General features: G+C 46.7%; 1 protein-coding gene across 2 annotated transcripts in view; it reads left to right on the forward strand.

Moving 5' to 3' along the window:
* Nucleotides 1-5,177: 5,177 nt before the first annotated feature.
* Nucleotides 5,178-12,058, forward strand: part of ptch1 (patched 1) — a 53,002-nt gene continuing 46,121 nt past the window's right edge. The window contains exons 1-2 of one of the 2 annotated variants that reach the window (XM_047592322.1): nt 5,178-5,366; nt 8,640-8,832. In XM_047592322.1, coding sequence (XP_047448278.1) covers nt 5,364-5,366; nt 8,640-8,832 — 196 coding nt within the window. In that variant the 5' untranslated portion in view covers nt 5,178-5,363. Of the gene's footprint in view, nt 5,367-5,908; nt 7,277-8,639; nt 8,833-12,058 lie in introns of those variants that run through there. The other variant, XM_047592321.1, reaches the window with a different exon arrangement.

Genomic DNA, 12,058 nt, shown 5'->3' on the forward strand with positions numbered 1-12,058 from the left:
TTTACTCAAAACAATCAAGAAGGAGCCAGAAAGACTCAAGCAGAAACACACAACCAACAATCAGACCAAGGACAGCTCTTGCAGCCATGACGCGTAGTTACATGTTACATCAGGCTATGGCGATAGGGTCTGCATAGGGTCTGGGCTGTCACCAAACTGATGCAGGAGCATAAACCACCTATAAGAGTTGGATGCAGTGAATCCTTTCCCTAAATTGTTGTGTATACTGGCTTTCAGTAAGCCCTCATTTCTCTGCCATATCCATACGACTGTGTATCTTAAATCCATTAATCCTGCTTTGTTTACCTCGACGTTTACCTTCTCTGATTAAGCTGGTCAAATAAAAACATTTTTGCGTTTCAAGTTATGATGCATTCTGGTCCGTTTCTTTGTGTTGCTGCTTAGATGGAGAATGTCGGAGTCTTCCGTCTCAGAACTGCTCTGATTGTGCATACAAAGCCTTTCGGAAATTGGCAGAGGTAAACAGAGGCCAGGCAGCGCTGCGACCTGTCAAACAGCTCGGCGTATAATTGAGGACAATCTTGAGCTGAAGCATAAACATCCCGGCAGGCTCTTGCTTCGCACTCAGCCCTTGCTGTTTTGCAGTCAGGCAGCCATGGTGGAACAGATGGAGTCCACCGCTGGATGAAAATGGAGAAGGACAGTTCATGATTTAGCAGGAAAATTGAAATAGTACCAGTAAAGGATTTTGGCTATCGTGGCATAGTTGTTTTACAACTACAAACTATGATAGTTGTGACATAAGTGGTGCAGGGATCTGGACTGAGAATAGAAACTCTACAGGAGTCTTCATTCCTGTCCACCACTAACCGCTTCAGTGAAAATCTGGTTGGATGACCTCACCAGAGCGATGAAAACTTCAGATGAATGAAGTGTGTTGCTCTGATCTTTATTTATTTGCATGGAACTTTTTAAAACATGGAGTTATAAAGTGTTTTACATTAAAAAGGAGGAAGATGCATCGCATAAAACCAACAACTCATGGCAGTCTAGACTGTGTATAGACTGTCTCTATATGTCGTCATCCCTCTAGAGTCTAGACGAATGACAACATATAGAGACAAGCATGTTGATCTAAGAAAAGGCTAAATAACAGTCTTTAAAAGCAGCTTAAAACAGCCCAGAGAGTCAGCAGCCCTGATACGCTCAGGAAGCTGGTTTCACATGGTAGGGGGAGGCCCAGCAGAAGCGCACTCGAGGCCAAGATTAGGAGACAGGAATGGGGCGAGCGGTAAAGTACAGAGTTAAAAGCCCGGAGATGTCACTAGGGGCAAGTGTGCGCAGTGCCTTAAAAGGTGTTCAGCTAGATTTGGAATATCACTGTAATCACAGCGGTATAGTAGTTAGCACTGACACCTCACGGCTAGGTTCAAACCCACTGGCTGACTGGGGCCTGTCTGTGCAGAGTTTGCATGTTCTCCCTGTGCCTAGTCCAAAAAAACATGCTGATTAGGTAATTTTGTGATTCTAAATTGGCCTAATGGTTGTTGATGAATATGTATGTTTGTATACGGGACGTGGATGGTGTAACTTACCTCTTTTTTTGCCAGTTGTGTTATTTGTTATTTCTGCTTCCTGCTTCACTTTGAGCAATGGCGACTGAAACTTTTGCAGAATCATGCAAACGTTTATATATCCGAACCTCCTCTTGGCATTAGTCAACCTTTCCTCAATGCATTCCATCTTTATTGATCCAAAACAATCAAGAAGCAGCCAGAAATACTAAAGTGGAAACTCACCACTATCAAGCGGACCAATCACAGCTCTTGCGGTCTGTATCGCTGTGACATGTAGTTGCATTTCTAGGGAGGTGCGCTTTAGGGTTCGCTTAGGGTCTGGGCTGCGGCATCAAATGAACGCAGAGTTATGAACTACGCATCAACCCCGTGATAGACAGGGTGTACACCACCTCTCACCCAATGACAGCTGCCTGGGATAGTCTCCATCATCTCAAGGAGGTCACGGAAAATGAATCCATTTTATTGGGAGGTAGTCAAGGGACACAAGAACCGGGGCGAACGTGAAGACTAGTTTCAGTAACTGATCTGGTAGCTGTATTCTCAACCAACCGTAGACTTAGATAGACTTTATTGATCCGTGAGGGAAATTACTTGGTCACAGAAGCTTAGTTGCACATAAAAGAAACACTCTTTAAAAACACAAGTAAAAACAAAGATAAAATAAACTAAAAAATAAGTATTATCAAGTAAAATAAAACAGAAAAACAGTGAAATCAAAATATGTGCATGATTTCCATTATGAACAAATTTACAAAAGTAGTTAGGGTTAAAACAGCAAAACAGAGTCCGAGGTGATCCAGTTGTTTGGTCAGTTGTATAACAGCAGTGGCATGGACCGTGCTTCCTTGTCCGCTGAGGGAGAGATGTAAACTCCAATACCCAATCTCTCTCAGCCCTTAGAGTCCTGAAGCTGGGCACAGATGCACTGTGGTCTGTATGCACCCATGTGACGTCAAAACAGAAAGCACTTCTCACGACGCACTCCATCTGGGTCCCAACAAGCACTGTAGGGCATGACTGCGGCAGGTGTAGAGGGAATTGCGCTGGTTTGATTTAAGAGACATTTTGTAGCTCAGGTTTAGCGATCTGGTGGTCAGAGTCAGAGATAATACTCAGCAGCAGAGAAGGAAACAGATGTAAGGTCCAACAATAGCAATTTTCTTTCAGAGGTTGGGGATTATTAGGTAATGTGGAAGCCCGAAGATTGCATCTTTAATCAATTACTGAAGGTCAAAGTTAATCCAGAGAAACTTTCCCAATAGAAATCCTGGCAAACTTTACTGTTTAAATGTTCAGATGTTGAGACACATATTCACATATTCATATACATGCATGCCAACATTCATCTTGACAAGTACACGTAATGGTGGAACTGTGAAGAATGCAGCTAAAGCCTCGTGGGCTCTGTGTTCAGTCTGCTTCTCTCAATGAATGGAACACATCACCTGATCTTTTAAGCACCAGGAACCCCTCACTACCAGGCATCCATGTCCGTGTTTCTTTTTTTCTTCCCTTTCTTTTTTCTTGTTGATGGAATGAAGACAGAAAGAGGGAGAGAGGACATTCTTACTTAATTGGAATCTTGAGTGCATTTGTTTTCAATCAAGAGGTGTGCTTTGTTTGGATTCTCTCACTCTTGTTTTTTTCTGCTGCCCCCCCTCGCCCCCCTCCCTTGTCTATTCTTTTCTTCAATGCGCTTCACTGTGAGTGGCTTGAAACGTGAGTGGCTGCCTGCACCACTCCTCCACCTAGCCTTACACAGCTGCCTTGCCATTTCCATTCATAATAATTACTCAAGCCAAGTACAGTTTTCTGATTTAAAACTCCAAACTTCATCATTTCTCCATGTAACGGACATGGCATTCATTAGAAATCTCGGTACGTCCCTGAATCAAACTTGACAATGACAATCACTAAAAGAAGACTTCGATAGTAACATGTTGGCACACTTCCCTTTAAACTGTAATACACCTGCAAATCATAAACAAGGTTTTTCCGCTATTCCTCTATGGTCGCTAGCCAGCGACCAGCTTGAGGGGTGCGAAGTGCCCTGCCAGGGGTCAAAGAATGTGATAAGCTGATGAAGTCATCCCGGGATCAATGCCCAATTCCTCGCCTAAACAAATACTTCATCTCCATTCCTCATTAAAACCTCGCTCTGTCAAGAGAAGAGGACTAGATATAAATAAAATGCTCACAGAAATGTACCGAAAATGAACCACAGGGATCCTTGCAGAGACAAAACAACTTCTTGAAGTAGCAAGTTCATCAAGTTTATTACTCATATCAAAGAGCAGGATACAACGAGCTACATGACGAAAATGTTGCCGTTTTTACGGCATTATGACAGGTGAATATGCAGAGGGCTGTAGTGTTTACATACAACCTTCCTATCGTAGTTTATTGCTGTCACTTTCTAGTATCAGCATCCAGAGTGGAAGGCATGGGAGGAATGAAGATTAAAATAACGCTACAGTATTACAGTACGACCACAACGGAACAGTGTAACAAATGATATACATTTTTGTGGATTGATTGATCATATTTGTTTTCCTAGAAGCTAAGGCTGCTATGAGAAACATGCAGGCTTTACATTTGTATTGTTTTTCACTCCTGGATGGACTTGTTGCCCTGCTTGTCCAATAAAGTATGAAATCTAAACTATTGTCTGCATACTAAAATAAGCTTTCCTAAAGAGAACAATCGGTCCATCTGAGTCACATTAGAACATAACGGTAAATAAAGGAAAAGAAAAAAAAAGGAGAGAAATCCCATCTTGTTTGGTCAAGGGTGTTTTGGCATCGTATGTGCATACGTATTTCATTAGTTCACACAGATGCTTGCAATATAATCTCCCAGAGCATTTTTACTGGCATATCTTTACAGCCCCTGCACTACAGTATTCGGAGGGGACGACTGTTTTCCCACATGGCCCGCGGCACTTTGATGGAATCCTGCAGCGTTACTGTCATGACAACAACCTGAATGTGTCTAGAAAATGTATGGTGCAGCAGTTACGGCTCCTGCTCTCTGGAAGGGCATATCCCACTCTATTCTAGGGCATTAGGGGGCACCGCAGCCTAACTTTGCTCCCCCTTGAATGTTTTTTTTTTTTCTTTCACCACTCAGATGCCACACCAGGGATATCATTACTGCAGTTAAGTGCTGGTCTCTACGTCCAAACTCCCCACTGATTCAGTGTATGTCTGTGTGTGCATGTCTCATATTTGCAGTTTTCATAAACCGTCATATAGTAGTAGTTAATAAATATTTACTGTCTTGTGTGTGCATTGATGTCTGACTTGTGCAATCACACTGAAGACTTCTGATTCTTCTGACACCTTCTGTCTAAATTTGTGCAGGTACTCGTTTGTGCACAACTAAATTGTGTTTGTGAGTCCGCACCTGTGCGTGTGCACACCTACCTTAAATGGCAAACATTTAAGGTAGGTGATGCGCAACCTCACACCTGACTCGATGTGTGCGTGTGTGTGTGTCATTGCTAGACACAAACTGCTCAGCATGGGTTGATACAGTTAAAAAAAAAATTGGGATAATCACGTGACGCTCAAATGGTCCTGCCTATGGAGCGAACGGGACCACCCACGTGGCAGAAAGGGAACGGCCATGTAATTGTTGAGTGAACCCTTTCTGACGCAGAGACACGATGACTGCGGATAAGACGGATTACGATGCGTCCACTTCTCCCCTCACAACACCAAATCTGCTCTTTTTATCTGCATCATAACTTACTCCTTTCGCGCTCCGCGGGGTGCGGAAATCACGGATTTGTTCTGAAAGCTCTCCCCACCTGGACTGAAGATGGTAAGTGCGGCGCGGCTGGCAGCCAGACGAGCCGCTGAGATCAGATGACTCAGGTGTGAAGTCCAAGCTGCTGATCTGTTCCATCAAGTGGCTGCATGGGTGCATGGGAATGAACTAGTTTCATTTTATGTCTCTTTCTGCTTTAAGCTGTAGATAAATAAATTTACTGCAGATAAGTAAATGGTTTGAATGCATGGAATGTGTATTTTAATCTTAAACGTAACAGCCCTCATTGGCTATGTACTCCATTTGCAAACGTTTACTCGTGCTCTGTCAAAATAAATTGAATCTAATACACTAATAAGACTTAATCATATTAAGCTGCCTGGTAATATTTGTGGAATTCTGTGATGGCATCTACAATGTGGTCGTTAGACCAAGGCAGCTTAAATTCAGATCACAGCGTTTAACATTTTATTTGTAATGCGCTTAAATGATCTATTGCGAGTTATCTCTGCAACCTGTCTGTGAAAAATTAGTTCACTTATTTTGATGTAGATCTGCATGAAACCGATACTGATATTAAAGTGGTAGTAGGTAGGCTATAAATACAGTGGACATTTAAAGCAATAAAGTGGATAAATAAGCATTTCCATGCGCAATTGCGCAAAAAGTCTCAAAACTATTCGACTAATACGCTGTCATTAAAAAGGGCGTTAAATTGCATCCAGTTACTGGTGGTCACGAGGTGCGTTTGACCGCGGACACCATTTCTTTTGTAAGAATTTTAAAATTTTTAATTTTAATTCTTGTTATTTCCATCTTAATGAAAAAAAGAACAAGGCAGTGAGTGTAATTTGTGAACTCCAAGGAGCAGCTTATGTTGTAGTGGAACTGACATTGTAACGACACCGTAGCCTTCTATAGGACCTCCCCTTGAACCGCTGTAATTTGAGGCTCAACCACCTCCATCATGGTGGTGGCAGAAGAAAAAAGAAAAAAAAAAAAAAAACAAAGTTCAAAACTTCTGTTCTGACATTCCCCGGTCCTCCTCCGACACACAGACCGGCCGCCTAGCCTCAGACTTCACATCCTCTCAGGCAAACGCTTCATTCTATCAACGGGACGCCATGTGGGAACCCAAACGCACCAAGTGGTTCGGCGCTCAGCGAGCCTCCCCTGAAGTTGGAGATGCACACATGAGGTCTGTCTGCCTGGGTGGTCTCTCTACTTTAGTGAGCTGTTGCTAAGCAGCTAATAATAGTCGTGTTTGCTGAGTAATTTTTGCCCTTCTGGAACCAATCAGATGCAAGAAAGTCCTGCGATCTGACAGCCCCAGAGGCGGGATCTCGAGTTTTTTTTTCTTTTCACCCCTCCTCCTTCTCTGCCTCCAAATGGAGAGAGGTCTTTTTCTCCTCTTCTATTGAATCTCAGAGTTGGCCGTGACGCGCGGCCCAGGGGAAGACCACATAGATCTCAGCAGAATGCTACGACCATCGAGGTTTCTTGCCCGACGACTTATGTATGGGAATCCCTTTGCGCACCTCGCTTTTTGAGAGAAACCTACTTTTTTCAAGAGACACGGTGAATGCGGTGAAAGCGGTGGAGACCTCCGGATCACGAAATGTTGGGATGGAAGGCGCAGACTTTGACTCGCCGTCTCCAACAGGAGTATGAAGTCCTACTTCACGGGTGTGAGATCTCCGAGAGTGAAACTCTGTCGCCTTGGGATATCGCTACGCGCTTTCGGGGAAATACTATAAAGTGGGAAACGGTAACCATCTCGCAGTCCCCGCAACATGGCCTCGGCTGCTAATGCGCACTCCGAGCAGGAAAACAGAGACCCCGATCGGCCGAGGATAACGCGGAGGAACAGGGGGGACTATACCCGCAACACACCGCTGGATTTGGAGTATTTGCAGCGGCCGAGCTACTGCGATGCGGGCTTTGCTTTGGAGCAAATAACAGAGGTGCTTATTTCTCATCTTACCCGGGGGAGAGCTTCACGGTCCCAGTTTCATTGTACACACCGAGAAAAGTAGCCAAAGTATGTCCAGTCGCTGCTAGGTAACGGGACGGGCTGGGCAGGGGGACGCAGGGGCACGTTTGTAGAGAGCCAAGGGTTGTTTTGTTGTTGCGATATTTGGACTCGTCTGCTTTAGGACGCGGAGCAAGCAGCGGCTCTTCATTTATGCACACAAACGCCCGCTTGTTCCTACCTCATCCAAACCTGTAACGGTCTCGGACAAGGCGAGAACATGCAGCTCTCGCTGTCAACACAGGCGCTCACTGTTTCATAACGTCCAACTTGACGCTTCTCTCTCATTGAGACGCGTAAAAAGTTTTGGAGTCTGTGCCGAAAAGGTTTGTGTGACAGTGTCTACACTCGGGTGGCTCGCGTAGAGAGAGCGAGAGAGAGAGAGCGTGAGGGGGTAGAGAGAGAGAGGGGGAAAAATCCATGTGGCTGCCCTCTTCCGTTCACAAATATTGTGAGTCCCCCCGTGATGGTTCCTCCACTCCCCATGCAGGCCGGAACACACGGGCTGCAGGGCGCGGAGCGGGGTCGTGTGCATGTGTGTGGTGGTGGTGGTGGGCTATTTGTGGGTTTCACCACATGCACCGTTTCGGGGTATTTAATATCACCGGTTGATGTGCGGGTGAAGACCCCTCCAGTCAAGGAAACACGTTTTGTGTGCAGTGGGGAGCAAACGTGCTTCAAGTTTTTGCACTTATTGACAGAGATTACACTGTCGCAAATGAAAGACCCTGTAGGGTGTTTTATGAAACAAAACGAGAGGCCGCTTATCTTAAGCCCACCTGCTGTATAATTCCAGTTTGACAGTCATCTCCTTTTATTTACCAGCTCTCGGAGGTCCGGCTGCAAACCCACATTGCAGCAGGACTTTTGTTTTTGATCCGCATATTCACAACTGGCCACTGTAGCTGTGTGTGGGTGACCCGTGGGGGATGGATGCATGCTTCCAGATAAGGTTTCAGTTTATATGTGTTACTGATACGACAGGACCGGTGGCTCTCCCTCACTGACTTCCAATCAATCTCCAGAAGACACAGATGTGTCAGCCGCTAACGTTTTGCAGAGTGACACTGTGATTGCCCTCAAACCTTAAAGTGAATCACGGCAACCGGTCTTATGAGGTGCGGATTATCGTGCCAGACTGGGGCTGGTGGTTGAAATGCGTTACGCGCGAACACACCTGTTGTTTCTTTGTGACAACCTTTTCCCCTCGCGCCCCGCAGCCTCACCTGTCCAGGTAAGTGCAGTGTTTTGGTGTTTTAACTGACAGTAACATCCGCGCTCTTGTCTCCTCTTAGGGGAAGGCAACGGGGAGGAAGGCACCTCTGTGGCTGAGGGCGAAGTTCCAGAGACTTTTGTTTAGGCTGGGCTGTTACATACAAAAGAACTGCGGAAAGTTTTTGGTTGTGGGCCTCATGATCTTTGGAGCTTTCGCCGTGGGCTTAAGGGCAGCTAATTTGGAAACGGACGTGGAGAAACTCTGGGTTGAAGGTAAGGAACTTTCAATTAATATTTGACTGTTTTTAACCAGTTTGCAGGGTTGATGCGTTTATCTGGCCTGTGTCTGAATCAAACCTGCCGGGCCGCATAAAGCAAGGTAGGGGACAGCTCAGATCGGAGGAAGAGAGGGTCTGCGGCTGTTTGCTAAACAGGCTAGGGGGATTGTTTATTGTTTAGGTCCTGGCTAGTGGCCAGGGGAAACTTGAAAATAACTGTATATTTCCTGACATGCTCGCAGCTCCACACACCACGTCGGATGCGCGCATGAGCCGCGCAAGAGGCTCCTGCAACTGCACTCACGAAAAGGGTTGTAATTAAGTTCATAAGCAGCTTTTGGGGTAGAGGAAATTTTTGTCAAAGCCGCCATTTTGTGAGAGAGTGTGTGTGCGTGTGAGAGTGTGTGTCTGCCCGCCCGCCCGCCTGCCCCCAGCAGTTGAAGGCGCAGAGACTGTGTGTGGTCCCGTTTTGGACAGCTCTCAACTTTCCAAAAAGATTTGTCTCCGGCTGCAGGGAAAAAGCGGAGTGAGGACAGGAACTTGTGTTTGTGCGCTGGATGGGATACTTGTGTGTATTTTTTTTATTTTTTTTTTTATTAGTACTATTATTATTCTTTTTTTAAAGAAACAACTTAACTGAACATTTAAAGGGGAGAAAGAGACCGTGCATATGGGTGGTGCTTGTGGAAGGGGGGTAAGGGAAAAGGGGCCTAGCTTTTTTCCCTTCCCCTTTGATCCGCATTCCTGCACTTATGGCTCGAGTCAGTGGTAGGAGTCATGAATGGAGGAGTTTGCTGTTGAGGAATTGAACTGAAGGACGTATTTAGACGCGGAAAAGAAACAGAATGTTTTTCTCTGCGTGTGCATTTGATCGCTTTCACTTGTTGTTGCCTTTGTTTCCTCCACTCTTTAACTGATCTCTCTTGAGTAAGAAAACGTATAGTTCATGAGATCAAGCATTACAGAGGGCTGACTCCTGCACACATCAAACACCCCACCACCACCTTCACCACCTCCTCCTCCTCCTCCTCCCCCCTCCGGAGTTGGCTCTTCTCTCCTTGCGTGCTGCTGCAGGGGTCTGACAGACAGCGTGTTCTTCTAATGTGTGGCGCAGGCGCAGTTGGCAGCGGTTTAGGCGGAGGGGAGTCTCTTCAGCACAGCACTCCTGATTGTGCACATGAGGATCGCACTGCTTTCACACCCCTTTCGCACCCGCATGCACTACAGCGATCCTTAGTGGGGAAATGAATTGGCCCGAAAAGCAACTGTTGACATTCTTGATGATGATGATTCAGTCTCCTTCGTGAAGTGAAATGTCCTTCCTTTTAATTCGCTCCCCCGTGTCACCGCTCTTCTAAGACGTGTGTTTGCAGCCGCTTTTTGGCAGGTCAGTGGCAGAGCTTCCGTCACTGTCACTATCGTTTAATGCTGCTGCTGTTTTGCCTCAGGAAGCAGAGATCCGTGAACAGCCACCATGAATGCGTCCTGATGTAATAGACCTGCGCCGAATCCCCCTTCGTGTCCGTTATAATGATCGGTTTACGTTGGAAAAAGCACAAGAACGGTGTTGATCCAGCTACATGCGATCATTTTGGAGGATGCGGCTCGCGATGCTGTCAAACCACATCGAAACGCAGTTCAACAATAACACAAAACCGTGGCCTCTGAAATGAAAACGCAGTCGAATCGACTTTTTCTTTTTGGGGAAAAAGATGATGGTGCCCTTTCACTTTCAAGGATTGTATGGCGCTTCCTATTATTGTGGGACACCATATCAAAACAGTTGAGGCTCTGGCCGCTCACGATGGCTTTCGTTGTTATTCTCGACGTTTTTAAACGTCAACCGATCCCCACAGTTACCTGTCATTTAATCCAAGCGGTGCTGCGTCAAATTCAGGATATTCTAATTGTGCGCGGCCTCCGCTTTTTTTTGCCTGACCCAGAACGCGCTCGGCTTTGTGGCGATCCTGTCCGTCACTCATGCGGTGGCGCTGACCCCTGCCAGACGTCCGCTAACGTATTATCACACTGGCTCGCGCTGATACACAGAGACCTGCTCATGCACACACACAGACACCGCCTGAGACAGTGAGTAAGAGACAGGGCTGCTGTGGTTTCCTAGGTCCCGGTACATGAGGGGTTCCAGATGCTGGTAGGGAGAGATCTGTTTGTTTAGATTAGACTGCACAGCTGAGGGATAGATTAGTTCTGCCTGGACCGAGGAACGCTGTGCTGGGCCGTGCTGGCGGACTGGCCCGTCGTCCGAGAGGAAAAAGAGGAGAGAGGAGGAGAGGACAGAGCGGCTGTTTATGTTTCATTTGGAACTGCCCTCCGCGGGCGACCCGTGGACGACCCCGCCTGGAAGCTGTGTGGCCCCTGTGGACGCCACACACACGTAGAGAGCGCCCAGCTCGCATTAGCGCTCCCCTCCGGATCGACGGGAGCCCTGCGTTTGTGATCTCACGTCGCGTCTGTCGTCTCCCGCTTCCTGCCAGCAGACCACCATTAGCTGCGTACCGGAGTTGGCCGGTGTGTTTATCCTACGCGGCGTCACGTGCCACAGCTTTCGCAGGGATTGTCTCTTCTCACACAGTGCTCACTCAGCACTGTTTATAAATACTCAGACACAGGAAGTTCTGTTTATTAGACAAAGTGACAGAGACCAATTGGGAGGGAGACGCATGCCTGCACAAAGAGGCGATTGTGTCAAACGTCTGAGGATGTATCGGGGGGGGGACGGGATGTGCTTCACTAAACAATTAGTGACCGTTAGGAATATTTAAAAAGTCTTTTTCTCCTACCTCGAAAAGATCCTGGCGTGCGTGGAGCGCGGATCGCGTCCAAACTGCAGATGGATTCTGTGTTTATATCCACTGTGACGCTCACAGGAAATGATTAGCCGAAACAGGAAGTCGTAGTATTGTGGCGCCCTATCTCCATCTCCCCACACACAAGCGTGGCCCCGGGAGCCCCTCCGCGCGCTATCAGGAAAACCTGCCTGTTGGCTTGTGGTCGACTTCGGATACACTCCTCGGTTTCGAATCGCAGATGATTCTCGCCGGGCCTTGCGATGATTAACCATAAGCCACGTCCGGGGAGAGGGTAGAAGATTGGAGCGAGGCCCCTTTACAGTTCCTCCTGGCGTCAGATGGAAAAAGGAGCTATCCCTTGGCATTCTAGGTTAAGGCAAACACAGGCCAAATTGTAAAGAAAATAGCAGC

This window comes from Mugil cephalus, chromosome 8 (genome assembly GCF_022458985.1).
Source record: "Mugil cephalus isolate CIBA_MC_2020 chromosome 8, CIBA_Mcephalus_1.1, whole genome shotgun sequence".
NCBI lineage: Eukaryota > Metazoa > Chordata > Actinopteri > Mugiliformes > Mugilidae > Mugil > Mugil cephalus.